This window comes from Panthera pardus, unplaced genomic scaffold (genome assembly GCF_024362965.1).
Source record: "Panthera pardus isolate Hobbes unplaced genomic scaffold, ASM2436296v1 HiC_scaffold_8, whole genome shotgun sequence".
Taxonomy (NCBI): domain Eukaryota; kingdom Metazoa; phylum Chordata; class Mammalia; order Carnivora; family Felidae; genus Panthera; species Panthera pardus.
This window is the reverse complement of record NW_026527013.1, coordinates 32,084,084-32,111,864: the sequence shown is the minus strand read 5'-3', so window position 1 is coordinate 32,111,864 and position 27,781 is coordinate 32,084,084. Positions and strand designations below refer to the sequence as shown.

Sequence of the window (27,781 nt, the reverse complement as noted above, 5' to 3'; positions counted from 1 at the left end):
CGACGCAGGGCTTGAACTCACTGACCGTGAGATCATGACCTGAGCCGAAGTTGGCCGCTTAACCAACTGAGCCACCCAGGTGCCCCCAGAGAGTGTTCTTCTATTCACCGCTACATTATAACCTAGACATGAGGTCCGTGGTCTGAGAGCCAGGATAGGCAGAGATCCTGGCTTTCCATCTCTCTCTGTCAGGGTCCTCAGCCTCCGCCCAAACGTGGGAAGCCCTGGCCGAGGTACATTGTCCCCTTTGTTATTTGATGATCACCAATAAAAACATCTAGAACGTGGGGATTGCCACACCACCACCTTTGCTTCCTGTGGTTTTGTTTCCTCTGAAGCGGGATCCTTTTCATGGATTGTTTTAAAGACCACAACCTCCCCTTCCAAAAATGTAGAAAATGGAACATTGGCAGCCAAGAAAAGAGTGTACAGGAAGTAGTATGGAAGATAATTGATACAGGCCCAACGGACAAAACCATCATTCTTACCAGATCTGCATCCCCTTTCCCCTCTTAGAAAGAGCGTATGTCTTGGCCAGTGCAGTCCAATAACTCTCTACAATGAGGGAAATGTTCTCTCTTTTTGCTTTCGAGCATGGAAGCTGCCAGCTGCATGTGGCTTATATGGAGCACTTGAAATGTGCGACAGGGATACTGCACTTTAAATTGTATTTCGTTTTAATTACTCTAAATCCAAACAGCCACCTGTTGCTGGTGGCTACCATATTGGACAGGGCAACCTCAGGCAACGTCTTTAGCAATTAATCCGCAACTAGCCGAGAAATCCGTAAACTTACAAAAGCAAGTTGGAGAGAAAAACCCTGTGTCGGCTCGTGAAGGGTCCCTGTGTAGGATGCCCTTGCATCCAAATGAGTACCATTCTCTTGCCTTTCTTCTGTTTTGTGCCTTTGTTTTGGAACACTTTAGTGGGTGTTCCCTGACAGCTGGGCATTAGAAAAAACAGGACAGTGGGAAGAGAGGCTTATCAGAACCAGCTGTCTTGAGAGTAGTAACTCCAGAGCCTCAGTGTAAAAGCAGCTGTTAAAACAACTCTCCTCTTGTGCGTCTTAGAGTTCAAGTTCATCGTGGCAGTAAGTTCAGTTAGGGAAAAAGAGTGTTTATGTGTTCAGTGGGCCGAAAGGGCAAGGCTTGATTGATGCTTTTTAGGAGAAGACAAAAATGGAAAACACCAGGTAGTCACCTTGTAGAAGCTTGAATTCCAAGAGATCATTCCCTCTTTGAAGGAAGTCTCCGGAAGGCAGCTTTTCATATTCACTGAGCCCTGTAAGGTAAAGGTTGAGCAGATTAGCTTTAAGGGGCTGTGTTTGAAAGATACTTCTGAAGAATCAGAGCTGAGGCAATGTCTTCTCCACCACTGTGGTTCTCATCATTTAACTTGGCAAAACTTAGCCTCCCCAGTGATAAGAAAACCCTTATGGATTCATTCACATTCGTACACCATACTGACACACACCCCTGCCTTGAAATTAAAATGTGGGCAACAGCGTTGGCTGCAGATTGAATGATGATGTCATCAATTCTGTCTCCCAGTGGCCAGATAGCTGTTTGTTTGTTTTTTCCTTTAGAGTGACATCTGAATTAAACTATAAACCACTCAGGTGAAATCTTTTTAAGAAGCACTTATTAACTTATGCTCACAGCTTGGCTGCATACATGGGAAATGGGAAATAAGTAAAATAATTCTCAGGATCTCAGAAAGTGGATGAACTGATAGCTTCAGGTATCCGCAAAAGAGCTGTTTCTCCCTTCACTTAATTTTGTACCATGTATTTCTTTCCATAATTATAGGAAGGGCTTTGATTTTTTTTTTATTATAACAATCACTTGTATTTTGGAATCTTTACTTTTTGCTAGGAATTCTACAAAGCAGCTCGCCCATATAGTCTAATTTAATCCTCTCTATTTGATGAAGTTAGCATCATGTTGGGTCTAGGTCGCACTGTTGAGAAGGGGCTGAGTCAGGACTTGACCCTGGGGCATTCTGCCTTTCAAACCCCAGGTTTTAACCAAGATATAATTCCCTCATCTTCCTCTTTAGTTGGTGAAGTGGCAAAATGCAACCTCTGTGGAAAGAGGAAATTTAAGATTTTCTGTTCCCCCAAATTGTAACGATTTGACACATTCTGGAATTCCTGAGCCATTAACAAATTTTGCTCAGAGTTCTGAAGGGAGGAATATGAGAAAATTGTTCCTCTTAAAATTAAACCAAGTAAAAAGTAAAATTTGGGTTTAGAAGATTTTGAGGAAAAAAAGCATCCTCATTTATTTATTAAACATGCATTGGGCGATATTTCTGACATTTTAATATGCAAAGAGCAATGAAATAACTTGGGGTAGTCAATCTAAGTGTTTTCTGTGTTCAGTGGATGTATAGGTAACAGGACAATAGATCAGGTTTTGTTAAAGCCAGTTGGGGGATTTGCAGATGCGTGTGGTGATGTGGTTTGTTGTCGAATGTAATCTGCTTCCCTACAAGGGAATTATGAAAAAATGATGAAATTAAAATGTATTAAAAAGTGATTTCACACTAACAGCTCTCTGGTTGAAATAAAACACATCAAATGCACTGAGATACCTTCCCAACTGGTTCTTGGGCTAAATCTAAGCTCTTCCTTGAGCAACGCTGAGTTTCCTCTATTCCCATTGGTAGGACAGTCATCAACTCTGAGTTCTGGCCTTACATTCTGTTCCTTTCTTCACCCCCCCCCCCCCCCATCGTCCCAACCACTGTATTCCTCTATCCACATGGCTGCTGGATGATAAGACTTGGTTATGGTTTGGGAGCTGTGTGGGATGAAGAGAGGGAAGACGTAGCAGAAAAAAAAAACAAACAGTGGGCTCTTTTGCTTCTTCTTAGCTAAGACAAAGGAACAGATACAGTCACCACATTTCAAGTGAAAAACCTTTTAACCAAATCATTTATTTACTTTCCCCGAACCTTAATTTCCTTTGGGCTGAACAGGCCTGCCATTGAAGCTTGTTGCCTTACTCCAAGGGGCATACCATAAGCAATTTTGAAATGGATGAATGAATGAATGAATGAGCCCGCTACTCAGGAGCTGAAATCCTTATGGCATTGGCCTAGAAATATGAAAATTAAGAGCTAATCTGTATGAGGGAGTAATTAAAAAGAAACACATAGGATTGGATGTTGGTGGTGTATCGACAGTGATTTCCTGACTTGGGGAGTTGTATGGCATTTATGTAGGAGAGTGTCCTTGAATTGATGGGACATTATGTGTATAAGCAATATATACATGTGTGTATATATATATATATATACACACACATATATATATACACATACATACGTATATACACATATATATGTATATATACACACATACATATACATACATATATACACATGTGTATGTATATATATGTATGTATATATATATACGCCATTATTAAATAGAGGGGGTTGTTGTAATATGTTCGCAGTTGGAAAACCTAGATAAGGGGGATAAGGGAGGTCTTCATGATGGTCTTGCAATCTTTCTTTAAGTTTGATGTATTTCAAGATAAGCTATTGTTAAAATTACTTAAACATAAATAGGTTCAGAGTGTGTATTTTACTTCACAAGGAAGTGAAGGGTAGGTCTCTGGATTTATTCCAGGACTTACAAGAATTCTGATATATATTAGCTATTTTTATTCTCAGATTTCCACTAGCACATCATAACAAAAGTGAGTTCTGTAGCCAGGGCTCAGTAAAAATCTTTCTCAGTGTTTCACTGGTTTATGTCCCATGACTTTCTCTTCCCCTTGTCTCTATCTCCCTTCTTCCCTTGGCCCCCTTGTACCCATGCAACTAAGATGAAAGGCCCCTGGGAATGGTGTGGTTTTTATTCCTCTTTTTCCCAGGGAAACCCAGACTTTCATAGCAAGTCGTACCAGTAAATTCCAGTAAATACTTGGTTGTATGCAGATTCACCTTTTTTTTTTTTTTTTTTAGATCTACTACTCCCCAGTAAAGCCCAGATTCCATTGAAAACTAAGGATTGTGGTTCTTTTGTTTGTTTTTTTCCTCCAAAAACGTGTGTTTATTTTCCTTGCACTTAATAAAAAGCCCTCACCCAACCAACTCACCTATTTCTGCATTACAATGTGCCCTTTCTTGTTGAAATCATGATTTCCTTCTCATTGGTTGTCTTTTGAATCATATGTGAAATATCCGGGAACTCTTAGCGGTGGCAGGCCAGGGACATGATGTCAGGGAGGAAGTGCTGTCCCGAAGAGCGTGTTTGTTCATTGTAGTCATTGCTGTGTGTGGGAATTGGTTTCACGTTGTCCATGTCACGTTCTCTGGAGACCAGGACTTCCCAACTCTTTTAGCCTAAGACCTTGATCTTGGATTGATGTTCAGCAGGCCCTTTACCACTTCCTTCCATGAAAAAGCTCTCTGTGCCCCACCATGGCTATTAAATCAGTTAAAATCAATTCCGTTTTGAGATTTTGTTGAAGGACTTTCTGAAAACCTTAGGATAAGTCAGTGGTTTTCAACTGGGGGTGATTTTTACCCCCTGGGGACATTGGGCAACGTCTGGGGATTAATGTCTCAAATGGGTTGGGGGTGCTACTTGTATCTAATAAATGGAAGCCAAGGATGTTGATAAGCATCCTACGAGGCACAGCATAGCCCCCAACAGCAAAGAATTATCTCACCCAAGATGTTGACATAGTACCAAGGTTGTGAAATCCTAAAGAGACATCTGGTGAGGAGAGGGAGGACTCCTCAGCAAAAGTCAAACTCAAGGTCACAGATGCAAGCCCCATGGAACGTCACTGGCTAGCTATCAGAAAACAGTTCTCTCCAGAGAGCTGAATTTTCCATTATATATTATGTGGGATTGCGGGAAGCCATCAAGGTCAGTCAAACACTTTCAAGGATGAGCTGAAAATATGAGGCCTCAACGTTGTCTTACCAGACTGAATTTGCAAACCAATGAGTAGAGTCCCTCCTTCTTTTTTTGAAGCCGGGAGGGAGAATTGTTATAAATGTCTACAAATGTGTCCAATGTAACTCGTAGACATTCTGCATGGCAATTTTGGCAGGAGTGACCAACTTTGGAAACAAAGGCACACACGAGGATGGGCATTTCTAAAAAGGGCTACTCTGCCATGTTCACACCTTTGGATTGTTCTGGTAGCACTGATAGTTCATACTTGTATGTTGCTTTTAACTTCGTGTTTCCGGCATCAGTATTTCCCTCATCCACGATAGAATTTGCAACATATGTAATAGTCCGGCTCTATCTAGGAACTGGTGTGTCAGAGTTGAACATTTTGGTTTTTCTTTTGGATACTTTTTAAAAGTAGGATTCATTCCTCATTTGCATTTGATCAGAGAAGTAGCAGAGTGTATTTCTGATTAGAGACTAAGGCAGAGGTGCAGGAAGTCTTGTATGGGTTGTAAATAGGAGTGAATCAGGATACCCCCGTCTCAGCACTGTTGACGTGTGGGACCAGGTAGTTTTGTTGTTGGGGAGCTGGTCTGTGCATTGTAAGATGTCACACAGCATCCTTGTTTCTACCCACTGGATGCCAACCATCCTCTTGGTTGTAATAGCCAAAAATGTCTTCAAACGTTGCCACATCCCCTGGGCGGTGATATTGCCTCCTCCCTGCATTTCTATGGATTTCTGACAGTAAAACTTTTCTTTCCATATTCTCATGGGCATTAGGTGGGCTATATATAGACTGCAGCACTTCCCAAATGTGTCTGATACAAAATTCCTATTTTTTTTTTAAGTCAGAGAAGTCCTTAAAGTTATAAAATTAAAAATTAAAAGTTATAAAATTCCTTTCTCCTTTCTGGAAAGATAAATTGTTACGTTGTAGAGATCAGCAGGTTTTCACCATCAATGCCTTCAATTATTTCCCACCAGTTTTTTTTAAATCCTTAAGAGGAAGCCATATGTAGGTGATCAGCTTTTCCAGATGTGTGGCATTAAGTTGGCTTTTCAGCGCATGAACCTCTGAGGAAGAAAGTTTCTGAAGCTCTACCTCTCCTCTTCCCTTTGCCACTTTGCAAATCTTCCGTGCTCTAGCAGAAAGCAAATGCCGTGTCTCCAACCTCCACACCACCCATACGAATATACCTTCCGAAGAGCAGCCTCAACTCTGAGCATGGTGGGTCAGAGAACATTTTAGATGATGCCTCTCCTGGTCCTAGAATGAAAATCAATTTCAGTACTTCTCCTTCAAAAAGGTCACAAAACAGGGGCGCCTGGGTGGTGCAGTCGGTTAAGCGTCCGACTTCAGCCAGGTCACGATCTCACGGTCCGTGAGTTCGAGCGCCGCGTCAGGCTCTGGGCTGATGGCTCAGAGCCTGGAGGCTGTTTCCGATTCTGTGTCTCCCTCTCTCTCTGTCCCTCCCCCGTTCATGCTCTGTCTCTCTCTGTCCCAAAAATAAATAAACGTTGAAAAAAAAAAATTAAAAAAAAAAAAAAGGTCACAAAACAGTGGCCACATAAACACTAAACACAAAACACTATTTTGACTCCAAAACTTTTAGACCGAAGAAATCTGTCAGTAGAGGAGAAGACAAGCACAACAAGCCCCAAGATACTGTTACCAACCTCAGAAGTTTTCTGGTAGGATCTAAGTCCTAATGAGATATTGTTTTTGACCCACAACATTTAATGTATTTTTGTTGGAATGCCACAGAAAATTTTATTACAAGATCTGGACACTGGTGCCCGATGTAGAAGAGAGTTCTCCATAAGACAAGTGAGTGCCACCTTCCAGAATTATCTAGAACCTTAAATTACCAATGGACTATGTAAAAATGACTTCAAAATTAGAAATTGACTTTTGCCTTTTACCTGATTATAATCCGAATTATAAACCTAGTTATATTTATATAATTTAACTGGAAGTGGAGACATAATAGCAACGACCCCCATTTACTGAGCATTTGCAGTGAGCCAAGCCCTGGGCCTGGTGCTTTTTTGTGCGTTATTACTAATATTCATAAAATCCTTGCAGAATGGACCTTATTACATAATAATGGATGTAATAAGGTCCATTCTGCAGGTGGGAAAACTGAGCTTCCGGAGGTAAGCAATTTTCCCAACATCATATGATCAGTAATTCTTGAAGCCCCACCTGACTGACTCCCAGGCCCCATGCTTTCCTGTTTCCTCTCTGGTAGGGCTTTCAAAATTTCTAGAACTAGTGATTTTCGATTTGTGACACATGCAAGAAACTAGCTCTTGCACAAATGGAAACCAGTGTAGCTCTCCTCTGCTTTTAAAAAAATCCATTGAAGCTGAGTCCTTAGTCTTGAAATGTTTCCCAAGGATTTTCAGCCAGGTTCCTGGTTTTGTTGACCTTACTTATCGAAAGTGGGAGGGAGCTGAATATTTGCATTTTTAAACAGAAAAATTTTGACAGTTCACTTGGTGTTGAATGGTTTTCAAAAAAAAAAAAACAAAACAACTCCAGAATTAGGCTTGGTCATCCAGAATTCCCCAGCCAGTGCTCCGAAAGGGCCTGGCTTCCCCCTAAACATTTACGGCACCCTAGGATGATGGGAATTGATACATTTTTAAGGAAACTTCTGCTGGACTAAGAAAAGTAGGGCTTTCTGAACACAACCTGATCCTAATATTTGGGTCACAGTCACACCACTTAATCGGTCTGTGGTGGCTGGTTTATGGAAGGTGTAGAGGACAGAGGCAGTGATTGATTTCTATCGAATTCGCCCTACGGTTACGAAATCTCAGGACTCCGTGTTGCTTTGGCAGCCCTGTATATCGTATATTTTGAGGGCCTTTTCTTCAACGGAAGGGAACTTAAAAAAAAAAAAAAAAAAGTCCGTGGGCACCGGGGTGACTCAGTTGGTTAAGCATCCAAGTCTTGATTTTGGCTCAGGTCGTGATCTCATGGTTGTGAGACTGAGCCCTATGCCGGACTCTGCTCTGAATGTGGCGCCTGCTTAAGATTCTTTCTCAGCCCCCCGCCCCCGCTTGTGCGTGCTGTCTCTCTCTAAAATTAATTAAATAATTAATTATTGGGAATAGCAAGTGTGAGTTTTCGGAGGTGTTTTGGTTTGGGTTTTGGTTTGTTTTTTGCTTTTACATCTTTCCAGCCAGAATGGAGATAGAAAATACCCAACCTACATAGAACCCCTTTGTGTTCATACATTTCTTTATAGGTTGCTTTCAGTCTGTATATTTACATTTTTCCACATGGGAAAAGTATCATTCTGAGGTGACATCTTTGGGGGTGGGAAACATTATGTGACACTTGGGGTACAAGACAGTCTCAAAGGCTTAGAGCTGACTTTCAACAATAGTCTTGCCCTTGCAGGGGCAGAGTAGTATTCTGAGTTCCTAGCTTCTGCCATTTGCTGTTGGTCTTGTGTTATATTCTCGCATAACCTTCCTCTTAGGTGTCCCCTGTGCAGTATTTAAAAAGTTTATTTATTGAGAGAGAGAGAGAGAGAGCAAGTGGGGGAGAGGAGGAGAGAGAGAATCCCAAGCAGGCTCCATGCTGACAGATGTGGGACTCGATCTCATGAACCATGAGATCATGACCTGAGCCAAAACTGAGAATCGGATGCTTACCTGACTGAGCCACAGAGGTACCCCAGTTTTGGACTGAGTAGACACAGGAGATAGGAGAGCACAATAGTTATTTATTTGGTCCTTACAATGAACTGAGCATTGTGCAGGTTACTGACTTAATCCTTAAAAATTCTTGAGACATAAGTGGCCCTAGGTTCTTTGAGATGCTATTCATTCACTCATTCATGCATTCACTTGCATATTCCATAAGTATTTGAAGGTTTTTTTATAAGCCAGGCACTTCTCTAGCTACTGGGGATATAGCAGTGAACAAAAAAGACAAAAATTCTTAGAGAAGAGGAAAATAGCTTGGAAGGGGGGATGAGAACTGTACATTTAAGGAGTCAGGCAGGTATCCATTAAGAAGGTGAGATTTAAACAGAGATAAGCTGTGTGGATATCAAGAAGAAGAGTATTCTGGGTTAAGACCTAGAGACAGGTGTATTTCAGGCACATCTTAGCAATAGTAAGGAGGCCACTGTGGCTGGATTAGAGGTGGTGGGTGGTAGGATATGAAATTAGAGATACGATTGAGGCAGTATAACGTAGAGGTAAATCATGGGATGGGGATCGAGGGGTTAGGCTATTGGAGTGATTTTTGCTTACATTCGGTGAAGTAGGAAACCATTGTGGGGAGAGGAGTTGAGTGGGAACGTGAATTTGTTTTCAAAGACGGATGCTGGCTTCTGAATTTAGAGGAAGCTCCTCGAGGAACAGAGTTCTGGAAGCAGGGAGAATATTAGGAAACCATTGCAGTAAATCACATGGGAGAAGCCCGTCAGTGAGTGGCTCAGATGTTCACAGTGGAAGCGGTGAGAATTGGTGGGATTCTGATGTATTTTTAAAGTAGTACCTAAGGATTAGCTGAGAGTTTCGATATAGGCTATGAGAGAAAGAGAGGTGGTGGAATGAGCCCAAATATTGGGCAGAGAATAAGCAGAAGTTGGATGGAATTTCCATTGACTGAGATGGGGAGAACTCCAGGAAGGAGTGGTTTTTGGAGGCGGACCAGGGCTTATGCTTTGGACATGTTAAGACTGAGCTGCTTGCTTATTCACCGTCGTTTCATGTCTCTGTTGAGCAGAACTGGAAAGAGATGCTTGCCGTGGTTAAGCATCTTGCGTAATATCACAAAGGAAGAGACAGCCCTGGTCAAACCAGGTCTGAATGATTCCAAAACCAAACTCATACCTACCACCCTCTTTGACTCAACCCTTGGATGTCTGTTTGAGTACATCTCAGAGTGGTGTAGGAATAATTTAAATTCACATAGAACCATTGACCTGATGTTAGCCACTTCATATGCCACGTCATTCACGTGATAGCCATTTATGTTTTAGCTGGTTTTTATTTCTTCTTGTCTGATCCTTTCATAATGGTGCTTTGGAGCCATTTCTTTACCAAGTGATAAGCAGGAGGAGAAGCAAGAAAAGAAACGTGGACGAGGGGCGCCTGGGTGGCTCAGTCAGTTTAAGCGTCCCACTTCAACTCAGGTCATGATCTCACAGTTCGTGGGTTCGAGCCCCATGTCGGGCTCTATGCTGACAGCTCAGAGCCTGGAGGCTGCTTCGGATTCTGTGTCTCCCTCTCTCTCTGCCCCTCCCCGACTAGCACTCTGTCTTTGTCTCTCAAAAAATAAAAAAATTTTAAAACCGTTAAAAATTAAGAAAAGAAACACGAATGAATAGTGCCTGTTAACAGCACCTTGGTCTGATCTGTACTCCCAATAGAGCAAAGCAAAGTTGGAGGATGAGCATCTAATTCAACAATGGTTAAGATAATCTTTTTTCCTTCCTGCTGAGATATGTTTCTCTGGATGCAGACTCAAATATGTATGCACGTTTCAGTTTTGGGGTGGCATTGGTATCCACCGGAAAGCAAACTAATTACATAAACTACTTCTCCCCCACCCCTGCCAAAAAAAAAAAAAAAAAAAACCCAAAAAAGTTGTAAGTTTTCCAGTGTAAGATGTTGGACATGTTGGCATGTAAAGATGTTCCTTTTGTGCCACGCCAATGGAGGAAGGTCCAGATACACAGAGAAAGCAAGACAGTGGAAGAGGCAATGGAATAAACTTGGTCCTGGTGTCTTTTAAATGACTGAATGGCCGATAGACTAGTTCTTTTGGAGGAGGAAGAAGTTCCTGACTGCCCTGTAGTATCATGAGTGGGTGTTCCTGAGCATTGTCATCTTCTAGAAGAATGACATCTCCAGGTAACCTCCAGTCACCGCCTGCCTGCAGAGTGCCAAGAAATTCTGGTCACTGTTCCCTCAGCTGTAGCTTTGCCAGAAATCACTCAGACACTTCTTCACTTACCTTTGCAACAGCTGAGACCTGGCACAAATATCTCACCTCCTATCCCCCTATGTTCCAGACTGCCTTCATGAATAATCCCGGGGTAAGCACAGGGATTCTGTCCTGTGTCATCTCTGTCCTTCTGTCATCTCCACCTCTTTCCTGCAAGATTATTCTGCTGATGTCACATTACAAATAATCATTACCTATAACCTCGAGAGGCAAAAGAAGTTGTGTAAAATTAGTCAGTGTGCTTAGAAATGGGGAGTCGGAGGGCATGTTAGGGACAACAGAGCCTGGGCATGTACTATGCCTCAGATTCCTGGGGGCACCACTGCACGTAGCCATGAGAAAATTCAGCTTTTGCAGATTTTGTTGGTTGTTATTCTTTGTCTTGATGGGGAGGAAAACTGTCATATTTACATTCTGGCAGAACAAAAAGAACCTCAATTCGGGTTTCATGACTCATGTAGCTAATTTCATATGCTGTTCTGTTTAATGTGAATATTTGTCCCCCCCCCCCCATAAGATGTTGTTACATTAAGAGGTTAGGAGGAGACAGCTGGAGAGCCCTGTGCCTCCTAATTCTTGGGGGTAACGGAAGGTGGAGGGCGTGAGCCCTTCTTACTGTCTCCCCTTATTGGCTTGGCCCTCCCATCCCCCTTGTGAGCCATCTGTGGGGCCACCTACTTGGCTGTAGTATTGAGAGCAGCCTTCGAGTGTGCCCCAAGGGTTGACATGTGATCCTTAGTTCCTTTTCTCCCACGGTCTTAGACCTTTGGAGTACTGCAAAGACTGTCGGTGTTGGGGGCAACGGAGATGGAAGGATGGCCTCGTGCCCCATCCGGCTGGGATGACCGTGACTCGCGCATCTGCTTTCTTCCATGGTGTTCCCTGCCAATCTCCTGCTTTCTCGGCTCCTTTTCATGGTAATAAGTGCCATGGTGGTCCTGGACATAAACAGCCATCAGGCAGGCCTGTCAACATTGGCTTTACGCCCTGAAGTCACAGCCCTTGTTTCCTGGCAAAGCTTTCTCTCCCTCCTCAGTCACTCGGCTTCCCCGATGCCCCCCGACCAGAGCCATTCATGGGTTGTGAGAAGCCCTAACTGTGTGCACACCCACCAGTTAACAAATAACTGTGACCACTGCCACGGCAGAGCCGAACAGAGCCAGGAAGTGAGTGAATGGGCGTGCAGTAATGGCGATCCCTGGTGTGGATTCTGTGTCTCTAGACATTAAAGAAATAACATAACAAGAAACAAATGAGAAACATAAGTAGTCCCTCAGATAATAAGTATGAGCAGGAAATGGTGGAGTAGGAGAAAGATGTGGCATTCAGATGTGGGGTCCTTGTCTTCCTCGTCTTCCTGTCTTCTCTGGTCAGAGAGACCGTATTAATAATAGTCGATAAAAGTGAAAAGGGCACTGCAGAAGCAGAGGAATCTTCGACATTTATGTCTGTTCTGTGGATTGCTCTGTGACCTTTGGAAAGGAAAAGTCTTCGCCCTTTCACTTGGGTGAGATGTTGCCTAAGTCCCTCCCTTACTCAGCAGTGCCTGTGTTAGAACGTTAATCTGAGACTCCATTAGTTGACGTACATTTTTTTTTTTAATACCTTTTTAACCACATGCTGGGGATATTCTAAAAGACTCTGCTGAGTAGAAATAGTGGTAGTGATGCGAGTGAACGTGCATCGATTTCTACACCGCTTGGCCAAAGCCCCAGGAGCTCCGTCTATATGCAATACAGTCGTACATGTATACCGTTGTTCCGCTTAATTGTAACGTAACTCTGTTGAGTGTAGACTGTGCTGTTGTCCCTGTTTTACAGAGCTGAGAGAGGTTCGGTAATTGGCCCCAGATGGCCCCGAGGTGAAATGGCAGGTGGCGGGCCAGCCTAGCACTGCCTGATTTCAAATGCCCTGCACCCTGAAATGCTGCATTTTAGAACAAGGTGAAGACAAGTAGTGAGCTTTTGTTTCCTGTGCTGGCAGTCGTGTGCCTCCACCCGTTGGAATTTGTTCTTAGCTGGTGTCCCGAAACAGGAGCTTGTTATGCTCACTCTTGTTCATACTCGTGTCTGCTGTCCGTCAAAGCCAGAGGCGGGAGAATCTGTGCTTCCCTTGCTAGTCCCTGTTGGGACTCTCCCTTTGGAATAGAAAGAGTCAGGATGGCTGGTCAGCCGTGGCTGCTGAACAACACGAAGAACGCCCGTACTTGGCTACAAATCCCCAGGGCGATGGCGTTCTGTGCGGGGCACGGGAACTCCTAGTCCTAGGCGTGCATGTACTCCTTCCTCACTGTGTCACTGTCAGCATGTCGTGTCTCCTTTCCTCTTGTGTTCAATTTGTGAGATAAACAGACGGACTGGATAATCTTTGAGATGCCCTTACAGCTCAGACATTTGAGAGATTAGCCCTCGGTGAATGGACAGGCCCACATTTCCATTCATGACCATGCAAAGAGCCATTCATCAGTGAACGGAAATAATCATTCGCCCCGTGACATCAGGCGGGCCCCAAAGGGTGAATAAACCCTGAAAAATGGCCAAGAGAAAATCAGGGTGTGGCTTCAGCCCAAGGGAAATCTGGCCCTTTATGTATGTGGCTGTTTATTTGCCCACTAAGTGACTTTCTTCCCAGGGTCCTAAAGAGTTAGGAAAAAAGTAATAAAGTCAGACATACTAACTCTGTATAGGTACTGTCTCCCTGAGAGACTCGAGGAATCAGAGGCTTCAAAAATAGGCTCAAGAGACGTTCCATTGAGGTCCTTGCTCTCTGTTGTTGACTTGAGTGAGCAGGGGTGAGCACCTTGTTTTCCTCTCCAGTCCCTTTCTTCAGTATAGCTTAAGGAAGAAAGTGGTGATTCTGGAGAGGACCTGTTTGAAGACCAACTCTGTTGCTTCCTGGCTTTGTGTCCCTGGCTAAGTGACAGCACCTCCTTGTTTCTCTTTATCTGTAAAAAAGGAATCCTCAGGGGTGCCCAGGTGGCTCAGTCGGTCGAGCGTCCGACTTCGGCTCAGGTCATCATCTCACGGTCTGTGAGTTCGAGCCCCGCGTCGGGCTCTGTGCTGACAGCTCAGAGCCTGGAGCCTGCTTCGGATTCTGTGTCTCCCTCTCTCTCTGACCCTCCCCCCGTTCATGCTCTGTCTCTCTCTGTCTCAAAAATAAATAAATGTTAAAGAAAAAATTAAAAAAAAAAAAAGGAATCCTCATAGTCTCTGAGTCACACGGTCGCTGTTGGGATAAATGACAGAAGCCAGTGTCCTTCAGCCCAGTTTTCCATTCACAGTTAAGAGTTCAATAAAAGGTAGCTGGTGTGATTTCCAATAGCTCTGCTCTGACTGAAAGAGGGGTCCTGGGGTGGCCTTTTTGCATCTCAATAACTTGTGCCAAATCGGTTCAGCCCTCACACTGTGGGTCAGATTCCGAGTGGTTCTTTCTTTGTGACATTTAGGCAAACATGACGTTTCGTTTAGAGCACACTTCTGTGATGCCTACAGATTTCACGTGTCCGTTCGTTCCCGCAATTATTTGCTGGCTGCCTACGGCGTGGAAGGCAGTCTATAAGCACATGTGAGTGATGGCTGCTTTCTTTTTCCTCGGTGGCAAGCCCACGTGGTGTTCCAGGCCCCACACTGAGCTGTGTTTGAAACTCTGATCCCTAAGTCCAGATCCTTGTGCTCACGTCCTGGCTTCCCCGGAAACGGCGTGCGCAGGCTGGTTTTGCCTTCCCCACTGGTGCCATGCTCCTGTATATGCCCTTCGTTCCTCCCCGTAACTGGCAAAGGCAGATGCAAACCTCGGGTGTGAGCCTCACGTCCTTTCTGACAGTACATTCTGCAGGTGAGGCTTGACTTTGTGTTTTGTTCAACCAAGTCCAAAGGAGACTAGAATCAGAAAGAGCCTGCTGTCCGTGGAAGACACAAAGGAACATTTTTTTAAATGGAGGGATTTGGATGTTACTTTCACATTTTAGGGACGCACAAGGGAAAGGCACGTCATGATTAGTTCAGGGTCCTGCCCCCAAACTGAGCTCTGTTCGTCGGTCTCAGAGGGATGGTTCGCTCCCTGATTGGCAAAACTCCTTCCATCAGGAGAATCGTGACTTCACTTGGTCATGGCTTGCGGTCTCTGTCCTTCCTCTCGGCCTCCGAGCTCTTCCTTACCTGCTGGCAGCCAGTCCCGTGGTTGGAAATATGGGCTAGTTGATCAGCATCCTCCATCACACATTACACATAAACAGAATGTTTCCGTTTATGTGACTGTGTATTTGCAGTATAAGTGTCTTTCTTCCCAGGGTCCTAAAGATGTTATGAAGAAAGTAATAAACATGTTTCTCGTGTTTGCTAGATCCCTTGGAGTTGGCAATCACCTAGATATACAGAGCAGTGCCAGAATTCCGCCAGCTGTTCTCCTAGACCATCCATTAACCCCTGTGTAGTGAGCACCTGCTATAACCAGGCGGTCCAGGTCTATACCTCGGCCCTGCTGGTGCTTCCTCTAAGCCCCGGCATCTCCCAGCCCCATCGAGAAGCCTCCATCTGGCCAGATTCTCTGAGCACCCCTGACCTCCAGCCTCCACTTCTTATTCCTTCTTAGTTCCTTACGGTGGCCTTACTAATTCCGCGCTCTCCTCTGTCTTTGCACACATGTTCAGGTTCATGGCTGCCTTGGCAACACAGGAATCTCCCTCTCTCTAGGTCCTCAGCCCTTCTCATCCTGGCAGACACACTGGGGTTGTTTGCTGGCTCCTTGATGTCTGAGAGACCACACACGTCTACAAAAGTGAAAGGGCAGAAGCAGGGCATCGCGAATGCCAGCGGTAGCCCGCCAGATCCTAACCGGCACCATAACCAGGGCTACCACTGAGAGAGGACAAGCCCAGAGGAGAGATGATGAGCAGACTGCCCATGCCTTGAGTACATTGTCTCCAGCCAGATGAGTTGAAATGCAAGGATGTCAAACTCTTAAGACGTTAGGCGGGTAGACCGTGTTAAGGCAAGACCTGAACAAAGCTTCACCTTAAACATCCCCTTTGAATGGCCTCACAGAAACAAAAGCCTCAAAGCCCAGGCATTTGGGATACTGACCTTGATATTTCTTTCTTTTTTTTTTTTTTAATTTTTTAAATGTTTTGATTTATTTTTGAGAGAAAGAGAGACAGAGTGTGAGCAGGGGAGGGGCAGAGAGAGAGGGAGACACAAAATTTGAAGTAGGTTCCAGGCTCCAAGCTGTCAGCACAGAGCCCCACAAGGGGCTCGAACTCACGAAATGGAGATGATGACCTGAGCCGAAGTCACTCAATTGACTGAGCCACCCAGGCACACCTGACCTTGACGTTTCTAAGTCACAAGGAGAGACTATACCATTGTTTGGGAGTGTTGTGCAAAGCTGGGGAGAAAGCATGCTCGTAAACATGTTCGGTTGTTTCTCCAGAGGAGCAAACGTGGGACTCCAACTGGCAATTTAGGAGGCTATGTCCACTGCCCATTTAAGGACTTAAACATTCCCCAGAGCAAGAACCCTGAGACATGTAGCCAACAGATAGCACATAGTAGATGATGCACTGAACTTTACTCTTAAATCTCAGTGATGCACATCGACTCAAAAGTCAGCGTCTGGAAAAGGACTGGAAATGATCAGATGGAAATTTCCCTCAGAGTAGAAGAGCTGAAACGTTTGTTTATTTGATTATCAAAATGACAGCTTCTTTAGAGAAATCATAATAGACCCACTCATGAACCTGTTAGATATGAAAATTTCCATAAGCAGCTTCTTTTCTTCACTGGTAAGTTAGAAAGCATGAGATGAAAAGTGTTTTGGTTTTTTTTTTTTTTTTCTGATTAGTTACCTCGAGAATGTCCTTATCACTTTTAGATCTTCATTTTAGGCAAATAATATGTGAGTCATGCTGAACTATTGCATTCTTTTTTCCAAGTCGGTTCCATTCAAATCCCCAGATAAGAAAAACGCACGTAGGAATGGGTGGGATGTAGCTAATCTAGATGTTAACAGGATGTTTAAGGCATCGTATTTGGGAACTCCTTTGTTCCCTTTCACTTGAAGGGCAATAGGCATGGGTCACACCAGTAGTGCCCCTCAGATGAATTAGTATCAGCGATGTTAGTGATAATTTAACTGTTTCCCTTGTGTTGGCATTATCCTCAACAGACATCTGTCCATCTGTGTTGGAATCATGTGGGGAGAGGTATCTAGAAAGCTTTGTGGTTACTTACACCAGGTTGGAAACACTAGTTATCTCCCATAACAGTACCTACCTCAATGGTTGTTAGGATGATTAAATGAGACGTTGCACGCACAGTCTTAGAGGAGTGGGTGGCACATTAATGAACGCCAGGATACTGTGCCTTTTCTCATTCTGCCTCTGTAGGTTGCTGTCTACTTTTAGACTGTCCCTCCGATGCCATGCAGATTACTGAATTAGCATTTTCATCAACTCTCTTCCCCACCCCCCCCCCTTCATATTAAAGGACAGCTTGCTTGGATGATTTGTATGTTGAAATGATTATCCCTATAGGTGGATTTGTTTTAAGTTCATCCATGTTCATCACCATTATGCCTCTTTCTTCATTAAGCACCTTTTCCCACCCAGGAATCTGTATCTTTCAAGTTCAGCCTTTTTCCTACAGATAAATACATCCTTGACGCCCGGGGCTGTTTTCCCATCCCTGTAAACGTCATCACTGTCCGGTTGCCCATACTGCAAACCTAGGAGTCCCTCCTGAGTCTGCCTTCTGCCCTGCACCCCATGGCTGATCCACCACAAACTGTCATTTCTACCTTAAAAAAAAATAGGTCATAAGTCCACCAACTTCCCCCACCCCAATACCTCTGCAGTCTATTTAGTATCACCATCACCTCTTGCCTGGACCAGTGTACTAACTCTTCCTGAGCAGTTTTACTATTTCCCTTCATGCTGTATGCCCATCCATTGTCCTCTCAGTATCCAGGGTAGAATTTCTGAAGCAAAAATCAGACCGTGTTTTGCCCTGATTTAAAACTCTTCTGTGATTTTTCCAAATCCAAATGCATTATGACGACCTGTGAGCTCTGCACGGTCTGGCCCTGGGGGGAAGCCTCAGGAGCCCTCTTGCACCCATGGCAGCCTGTGTCCTTCAGAGCACTCATTTCTGTTAATAAGCATGCATTTGTTTTTTGTCAACATTGCAGTGTTTTGATTAACACTGGCCTGTAAGCTCCGTGAGGGCGGGGAGTAGTCAACTTCGTTCATCACTGTATTTCCAGCCCTTCGCACAATTTTTGAAACTTAGTAGTTGCTCACATGTTTGTTGAATAAACACGGAGGAACTCATCCCAAATTCCACTTGTGCCCCTTTGTTATTTATTCGTCCAAGGAAAGTTTCTAAGGACCAAAATTAGTCACTAACAATAGAGATTATTCTGTATGCAAGTCATTAGACCGGTGGTTTGTAGGAATATTTCTAGGAGCTTCCTTTTAAAAACCTTCCAGAATTATGTCCCAAGTCTTTATTTATGTCAAAGCACCATAGGTTGAAAGATGGGTATTTTTGTTTTGATCTGAATATTCAAATTGGGCTCCTTTCTTCCTCACTGTATGCTCTGTTAAGATCTCCAGATTGACCTCTCCAAATCATAATACTGTCATAAGATGAAGCCCAAACGAAACCAGCAATGTTTCCCTTTCCTAAAGTAAAAAGTCAGGGCCAAACCTATTAATATACATATTTCAAAATAATCTATTCGCTACTATTGAAATCTTTACAATGATTTGTGTTTACTAGAGAAAGAGGTCTGGCACATTTATGAATGATATAACTTTGGACATGCTTGGTAACAGTGGTTGAATTAATACTAGGCTACGTGTTTTACGTGATGCTATTTATCTATTAGGCATGAAAGGGCACTTTGGTAATTTAAGTTAACAAAATCACAAAGTTAGTGAGGGCAATAAGAACTATTGAATAGGGGGTGATGACATGAAATCTATTCCTATTGCAGTTTCACATTTTGTTCTTCATTCTTAAACTCATTTCCCTCTAAAAGTCAAGAACGTTATATTGGGAAGTAATGTGTCTTGAAAATCTGAGCCAGCAAGCTTATGATCCAAGTGGTAATGACTTCTGTAATCGCTAATGAGGCAATGGACGTTGAATATCTCAGTGCACTCATTGGGGCCAGCCTCTTGCCTGTTCCACAAGAAGCTGTCATATCAAATTTTTGTCCTGACTCCGTGGGCGCTTTGATTCCTAGACCTTTCTGAGAAACCTAATCTGAAATCAAAGTCAAGTTCCTTAGATGTGGTCAGACAAGGTCACATTTAAAACAGTTCAGTGAACTTGCAGATCAAAGTTGAAAGGTAATGCCCCCCTCCCAGAATTGGCACAGACTTACCTGCCAGCTTACCTTTCGGTTTCTAATGTGGCTTTTTCACCTCCTTCCCAACGGACTGGGAAAATGAGAGTTTATCCTCTGAAAAATGGTAGGAGAGTTTCCTTAAATCATTTCATTAGGAAATTGGACACAGTTGTATTTTGGAAATGCACATTTATCCACATCAGTGAATCGCAAGGCATTTGGTTGAAGAAGTATCCTGATCCTGCATAAAGTGAGTTGTGCGAAAGGCATCCTTTCTAATTCATAGGAAGATTTTTTAGAATCCCAGGATGTCATGGTAATTTCAGGTTCATTGGCTTTATTTTTTGGCCAAAATTGTCAGGATTTACCCACACTCTTGAAGAACCCAAAATACTAGGCAGGATTGCTGCTGAAATACTACGGACATTTTTTTTCCCCGAATGCTATCTTCTTGCCATGTAGAGCATTGAGATATTACCTTAAATGGTGTTGGAAAAGGGGGGAGATGGTGACTCTTGTCAGGTATGATCTTAACATCTCACGACACGGGTTTTTATCAAACTCCATGTGATTTAAAAAAAAAAAACACAACAACAACCTTGCCATTGCTTTATATTTCAGTGTTCTGTCTCTTGTGGTCGAGGGCATAAACAACGAAATGTTTACTGCATGGCAAAAGATGGAAACCATTTAGAAAGTGATTACTGTAAACACCTTGCTAAGCCAAGTGGGCACAGAAAGTGCAGAGGAGGAAGATGCCCCAAATGGAAAGCTGGCGCCTGGAGTCAGGTGAGCAATGCTTCTCCTCTACGACTGCTTCCTTACCTTGGGCCACGTGGCTGACACCGGCGTGTTGGTTGTGTTTGTCTGCACAGGTTTGGTTTTTCAGAGGGGAGCTTGGGGACGGGGAGGGACGACTCTTTCCGTCAGGATAGTTGTTACCTGGCCGAGTGGATTCCACCCTCGGGGCCTTGGATAACACCTACAGTAGGATGGTTGTGAGAATTAATTCTAAGTAGTAGTAGATATTGATGTCAGACATCTAGCACGGAGGAGCCCTTTAATGCTTCGCTGATGGCATTTTTATCATCACTCACCACTTAAAAAAACACTAACTCAGATGGCAGTAAGGTTGACTCTGGTCACCTCGCAGGGACTGGGTCTGAATTTACCTTTGAGGTTCTTAAAGAAAGGGCTGTCAGTGTGAAGTATTATAGCGAATGTTCTTAGATACAGCAGAAGTGGGAGACAGACGTTCTCTCTCATTTGCTAGCTATGTGACCTTGGGTGATCTGTTTTCACCTTCCGGAGCCTACTACATTTAGCTCTTATGAGGATTTAATGCAATAATGAATGCCAAGTACTTAGTTCAGAGGTCTTAAATCTAAGAGGCTCTCAAGAGTAGTATTTGGTGTGGATGAATGTGATGTGTGTATCAGATGGGGAAGGGGTAAGTACCCAAGAAACCGATTGCAGTCAGACTCCGCTAATTCTAAACATTTGATAATCTAGCCAGCAGCTGGGTGAGAGAGTTTCCCTGTTGGATTCAACAAAGAACTCCAGAAGCTTCTATTTATCTATAAATAATTGTTGTGTGAACTGAAGTCTCTGACACGTAATCCTTGAAGCTGATCTCTTTACTCTGTACTTGTACATTTTCTCAGCTCGGTTGAAGGTGCTTACCTAATAGTAATAAGGTGCAGGGGAGCCTGGGTGGCTCAGTCGGTTAAATGTCCGACTTCAGCTCAGGTCATGATCTCACGGTTCATGAGTTCGAGCCCCACGTTGGGCTCCTCGCTGACAGTGTGGAGCCTGCTTGGGATTCTTTCTTTCTGTTGCTGTCTCTGTCTGTCTCTGTCTCTGTCTCTTTCTCTCTCTCTCTCAAAATAAATAAACTTTAAAAAGTAATAAGGTGCAGTTTCATATATTCTGTATATAATGTTGCTCTTCCCCTCCACTGATGTGCCTCAATGAGGTTTTACTGACTTTGTGGTTCTCCTGTGCAGTGGAGAATCACACAGCTGCCCCTAGGAATAAATAGAAAAGTAGGTTCTAGGTTGGCACCCTCTAGATTTGGTTCTTTCAGAGCCTTGATCTCGATTCCCTAAAGCCTCAAAGAAGCTTTGGACAGTTGTGTTAACATGGGGAGGAGTTGGGAACCCTCCATTTCGATGTGACTAACGGAAAGTTCCTCTAGCAATGTGAGTTTTTCCTAAAGGCTCTGAGCTGTCACCATTGCCCCACATGCACGCCCTCCCCCCACCATAGCCACTTCACAGAAATGTAAAACATGACCTGCATCATTCCCTAGAAGAGTAGCCTCATCCTTCTCGAGGCCTTTATCGGAATGACCTGTGTGTTTGTGTTTGTGTTTGTGTTTTAATTCAACAATCCAAGCATCGGTGCCCAGCCAGAGCTAGTTTCCCCTCTGGCTTCCCTACAGGATCAGATTTCAAGGCAGCGTTTCATATTGGTCTTCCTTAACGGTTTGTCTGAGTGACTGCTGTCCTCTGTAACTTCCAGCCCTTTTATTTGGGGAGCTATTCAATTCATGTAAAAGCCTGCAGCTAACATTATTTAAGATATTGCACTAATTAGCTTGTCCTCTTGTAGACTTTCATGCTCTGTTGCTTTTCTTTATGTTGCTTGGCCTCTACTTATCTATTTGCATCATGCCCTGAATATTAAGTTTAGAGCACGGAGATGATGCTCATTTTATAGGGCTATGTATTTGACATAGAGACAATTAAAAGAATCTTTCACTCTCTACTGGTAAACACAGAGTGAGTTTTAGCCCAGCATTCTGTGGTCTTTTGGGGAAGTCCAAAATTGCTTACAAAGCTGGGATGATTAGGTTTGAACCCTGTGGGGTTTTTTGAACATAATGTAATAGGATTATCAGACTGCCTCCCCAGAAAAGACTGCACCTGTTCAAAATGATTGCTTAGAAAAGTCTGGTCACCTTTGTAGAAAAATGCAAGTAAACACAGTTATGTAATGGTCTGTGGCCAGCTTTGAAATGCCCTGATTTGATCTGTAGAAATGAATTATAAAAGCGGGCAGGACAAGGTGCTGCGTGAGTAAAATCTGACTTGTGCAGTTTCGAAGTATAGCTGAAAATAATCAGACGCAGTGGTTGATGGAGAAAGACGGTCTGCGTGGTTAAAGACTATTGGCTTACTAATGATCCAATGGTAAACAGAAATGTCCCTAAGGCAGGGATACTGAAGCAAGAGTAATGATTACCCATTTGCAACAATGGTTGGAAGATTTTATGTCTGGTTCTTCTGTTTTCTGCCGGTAGCTATATCCTAGTCATCTCTTGTTGAAGGTAGGAAGAGGAATGAGTGCAACTTCTCATCATGTTGAAATGTCTGATGATGACAAGACGTGTAGAATGTTGGGGTTGGCAACGGGTACGCTGTGTTAATCTTCATAGTCTCGCCCTCAAAATTGGTGCTTTGAGATTTAAAGGGGAATGTTTCATTTCTCCATCTTTTGAAAATCTTGAATTTGTCAAGGAAATTTTTCCAGTAAAAGGAGAGCTTTTACTGGAAGACATCCAATAAGGACAAACTGAGGGCTGATGGGGGGTGGGAGGGAGGGGAGCGTGGGTGATGGGCATTGAGGAGGGCACCTGTTGGGATGGGCACTGGGTGTTGAACGGAGACCAACTGGACAATAAATTATATATTTAAAAAAAAGGAAAACATCCTCACTAAAACTGTAAAGCATTTTTAGAAGCTCATGTTCAATTTGTGTAGATGCTTTTGATCAAGAGGTAAGGGATGCACATGAAATTTTAAGACAAAAATCAGCCTCGAATTCTTGATTCAGTTTGAGAAATGTGAAGGCTCGGTAATCCCATGAAATAGAAGCATTCCTGAGTAAAAATCGTTTAATCTATCCTATTCTTCTAGAAAGGCTTTCCAAAAAAATGAAGGTCAGAAATAAAAAGATTAAATGAGCAGATTAGAGTAAAAGTAACACTTTATCGTCACTCGTCAGTCATGAATCTACGCAGTGGAGTCATTCATCAGTCCTGAGATGCATGTGTCTCTCACACCTTAACCTCACTGTTCTCAGAATGGGCCTAACAGCCGACAGAATGCCATGATTTAATTAAAATAGACCTTTTTTGTAGCGATACAAAACATTATGCTTTGTCTTGCAATCAGCGGTGCCTTAGGTTAAGGGAAAAGAACTAATTTTTTAAAAGCTCTCCACCGTTCATGCCAAAATGCAAACTGGCAAGTTGCCTTGTGAATCCACCAGCCATTTTTGGTGAGGACTTTCCTTGTGAATCCAGTGAGAGCAGCTTGGTTTTGGTGTTTGATTCTGAAGTATTCTGCAAGTATTTAATGCAGAAACATGGCAAACGTGTAGCTCGTGTCCTTTGAGAAATCAAGGAAACCATGTGCACAGAGTCGGTGATGAGAAAGGGTCGCTTTCGTGCTTCGAGTTCTCCATTGTTTTGTTTGTATTTGAACTGTGAGCACTGATGTTGATTTGTGTGAACACAGGCTTCTCACCCACACTCTTGCTGACGTAGTACGGAAGACTGCATCATATTAGCACCATATTTTAAAACTGGAAGCCAAATTCTAATCCACAGTAACCATGGTACATTGCCTAGGGCAGAATTCACTTTGGCTGCTTTTGGGTTTTGTTTTTGCTGGAGTTGGAGTGATTATCTCTGTTCCTTGCTGTATTTGTGCACGATCTCCCTAAAAGGTTTATTAGGAAGTACAAAGATATGTCGTGTGCCATGCTCGGCATGGAGCTAAGCCCTCAACTAGGGGGTGATTTTGTCCTTTGGGACATTAGGCAATTTCTAGAGACAGCGTTGGTTGTCACAACTTGGTGGAGGGCGGGGAATACACCTGGCATCTAATGGTTAGAGTCCACAGATGCTGTTACACTTCCTACAGTGGATGAAACAGCTCCCAGCAAGAAAGAATTATTAGGTTGAAAAACCCAAGTACAGAGCCAGGAACATAGTAAGTGCTTGGTAAAAGGTGGCTATTATCATTGGGACTGTTCTTATGTATTAAAGTTGGTTCCGAGAGTTCTTTTTCAAGCTAGTCCCTCCTCTAAACAACATCACCACCATAATTTCAGCAGTAATTCTGGAAGAAAGTATGTAAACACTTTCCAGTTTTCAGGTATATAGGATTCCCCACACACCAGAGGGTGCACAGAGATTCTTTTTATCCGTGGAAATAAGTGTCAAGGCCCCCCGTCAAGTTGGTGAGGCCTGCACACCAGCTAGCAATGCACAGTACCGAGAGCAGACAGATGAAACATAGCTCCCGGCTCAGTAGTTTGGAACGAAAAACACCTCCTTTCAGACCTGCGCATCCTGTGCCGGAATGATGGCAGAGGGAGCACATTAGCAGAGACTGCCCGACCTTTTTCTTTTACAAACCAACTAAAGCCTGTTCCAAATGGAACCAGAAGCATTAAGCACACACATGTGCACACAGCACAACCCTCACCACCTCCAGGGTCACGCAGAGGTCTTTCGGTTGCTGTTTTATTCACGAGGTTTCCATACACATCGCTCAGAATTCTCCGAGCAAGCCTGACTGGCTGTGTATGCAACTCATTGCCTCCCTTGAGACACAGTGCGGGCAGAAAAGTGCAACCCAGAGAGTTCACTCGGATGCAGCCTATTACATTCAGAATAAAGATGACCGTAGATGCAGGATTCAGAAAGGCAGAGCTCGTCCCTCACATGCCTTTAAGTCGTGTCAAAACTTTTATTTTTTATTTCACACCTGGCTTTGACATTATAAACATCAGAAGCCACGACGGCATGTTATATAGTTGAACTTTCCTGTGTCTTTGCCTTTTGAAAAAGTATTCAACACTGGAGGAAGTGATTTTTTTTAGTTTTGGATACTTATGGCTCTTAATACCTTACCTTCGTTGAACCATAAGTAATTTACTCAATAACAATAGCATCAAAAAGAGGTTTCATTTATTTAGAGCTTGAATAGGAGACACTCTGAAAGTCTTTCATGGTTTTTTTTTTTCTTTTTTCTTTAGGTTATTAAAACGTTAGGAGACTTTGAATATATATCAGCCCTATGCCATGTTCAAATTTGTTTACCTAATGGTTCTTAATCTTTCTTTGTATTTCCATTTCGATACACTGTTCTGGAAATGTACTCTTTTATATTTAAGACCCCAAATTCAAATGGCGGCAGGGTTTGTAGTTGTCATTGTTTGTTGTCGACGATGACGCCCTTGGAACATTTCTGTCATTCATGGGATGACACTCCCAAGTTACAGTTCCTTCATTTCCAGGGTAATCAATGGGAAACATACGTGTAGCTCCCGTGAGCCTTAAAGGGTCATTCTCTGTAGACAAGAGCATTACTTGTCTTCAGGGGCCCTCCTATTCCACCCAGGACACAATGACTTTAAAAGTCTGGTTCCTTCTGGGTCACAGACTCATTCAATCCAATTAATACAATTAAACCCAAACAATAGCAGCTGTGTTGCCTCAAAATATTTCCTTCTCTTTAGCTAGCTTTGATGTGAACATTTGAGCCCCTCCCTGGTATAGACTCATCTGAAATGATATGATTTCCCGAGCTGCCCTCTAAAGAGCACCAACTATTTTCTTAAAATATGAAATGATTGGGCACGAATACCTTTCTAATTGAAAGGACCATGATTCTATTCTTTAAGACTTCCTCTTAGAAATACGGCTTTAATGTATGCTAAACTTGTTTTCTCAATGCCAGACAAATTAGCGGAGGCTGAGCTATCGCAAAAACTCAGGAACGATTTTAAATAAACGCAGTAATATGCTGTTCTTTCCAAGCAAATGTTGCCTTTGGTTTTTAACTGTCAAAACCTTAATAAAGACAATAATTCTTGGCCTGCCTGTAAGTGAGATTATGAAACCCAGCAATGAGGAAACCATTAAAAAGTTAATTTAAAGGAAAGTTAATTGCAGATTTAATATGGCGTTTTGCAACTTGGTCAACAAAATGCTTCAGCCTGATTCACAGTATTTTTCAGGGGCTGGAAACATGACGCCCGCCTGAAGAAATGGTTTTTCCTTGTCAGTTTTTATTCTTCACGTATTCATTTGAGGCTGTAAATAGACACTAACACTTTAGTGAATTCAGTAGTTTAAAAAAAATTCTTCTTTCCTCTATCTCCAGGAATAAGAGCAAGGAAAGAAAGAGACTGGAGAAAATAATTCTGCTTATAAGGCCCTAAAAGCTTCAGTAATTTACTCTCGTTGGGTTATGCTTTTAATCTGCCAAGAAATTCTTCTTGTACAGCACTTATCTCCAGTTTTCAAGAAACTGCAATCCTCCGGGATAGTAATCATTTGGGATTTTCATTTCACATGGCAGCACTATTTATTTTTCGATCGTATCGTTTCATAACGATCTCTCCCAACCTCTCCCATCTCCAAGACTTTTGGTATCTTTAGAGATTCCCCAAGAAAGGTAGAGATACTTTGCTCGCTCACCGGCATCGACAGGCAGTGAGTTTGCAGATTTAAGACATTATCTTGGGTCCCCTTCATTGGAAATTAGAAAGCTTTGTAATCGCAAGGAAAGTCATTGGATTAGGAGCGCATTCCCCATGACTGTGACCCTCGCCACTCCTGCCACACACACACACACACACACACACACACACCCTCCCCACCAAATGACCCAAAGCTCCCACTTACACAGTCTTTCTTCTTAGTGCTCTGTGTCCTGCGGCCAAGGCACACGGTGGAGAAGTGTGAGCTGTCAGACGGGAACACACAAAACAGCCAGAGAGACTGAGTGCAACCCCTACACCAGACCGGAGTCGGAACGCGCCTGCCAAGCCGCACCGTGTCCTCTCTATGCCTGGAGGGCAGAGGAATGGCAAGAAGTAAGTAGAGCCATGAAGTGGGCACCTGCCAGGCATTTCGCTCAACCCCCTTGCAACCATCACATCCGTTACCCTGAAAAGCCTTCAAGCACGGTGACAAGGCTGGCTGTTTCCCAAAAGGTTTGCTGTCAGACGGCAAGCGGTTCACTCCGACGAGGGTGGGAGAGCTCCTCCTTTTTATGCAGTTCCTACGTCTGTGTTCTTGAATGTTCCAAGTCTGGCTGCCTCCAGAAAAACTGTAACAGGCCTTGGGCCAAATGCATACAGCTATCTTTCACAAAAGGAGGGGGAGATGGAAGAGATATTTTAAATATGTATATCCAAGCTTGGTCATTCTGTGTCAGCTCAGACAGCCACAGGGCAGACTCCAGGTAGGACCTACTCTGTGTTTGTCTCCTTTCCGTGACTTGGGCTGTCAAGGAGAAGACAGGCGGTCGCTTGAAGCCCCAGTTAATTAGTGAAGCATTTCCAACATTAAAAAAAAAAAAAAAATGACGGAATCTGAAAAACAGCTCAGTTGATGCAGAAATAGACTTGTTTTCTCCCTCACCAAGTTAATGTTTAGTTAAAGAAAACACTATGCGTCCCTGGAGAAGAACCTGGCTAAGGAAGGTAACACTTGGGCAGGAGAT

At 43.3% G+C, this 27,781-nt stretch overlaps 1 protein-coding gene and 1 long non-coding RNA gene across 12 annotated transcripts in view; one reads left to right on the top strand and one right to left on the bottom strand.

The window, feature by feature from the left end:
• The window catches only part of ADAMTS9 (ADAM metallopeptidase with thrombospondin type 1 motif 9), a 161,907-nt gene that overhangs the window by 97,220 nt on the left and 36,906 nt on the right, over positions 1-27,781 (top strand). For 2 of the 3 annotated variants that reach the window (XM_019469803.2, XM_019469801.2), the window contains 2 exons: positions 19,875-20,042; positions 26,976-27,149. In XM_019469803.2, the coding sequence (XP_019325348.2) occupies positions 19,875-20,042; positions 26,976-27,149 (342 nt within the window). The remainder of the gene's footprint in view (positions 1-19,874; positions 20,043-26,975; positions 27,150-27,781) is intronic. The other variant, XM_019469804.2, reaches the window with a different exon arrangement.
• Positions 182-27,603, bottom strand: LOC109279057 (uncharacterized). Of its 9 annotated transcripts, none has more exons than XR_008420473.1 (6): positions 27,222-27,603; positions 26,959-27,124; positions 15,514-20,235; positions 10,950-15,196; positions 4,113-6,194; positions 182-1,281 (listed from the first exon to the last, which is right to left on the bottom strand). It is a non-coding gene; the product is annotated as an uncharacterized LOC109279057 (long non-coding RNA). The 9 variants fall into 9 exon arrangements; XR_008420474.1 differs by lacking the exon at positions 182-1,281 and having other exon boundaries at positions 3,428-6,194; positions 10,950-11,105; positions 11,583-15,196; XR_008420476.1 differs by lacking the exon at positions 182-1,281 and having other exon boundaries at positions 3,428-6,194; positions 10,950-11,842; positions 12,956-15,196.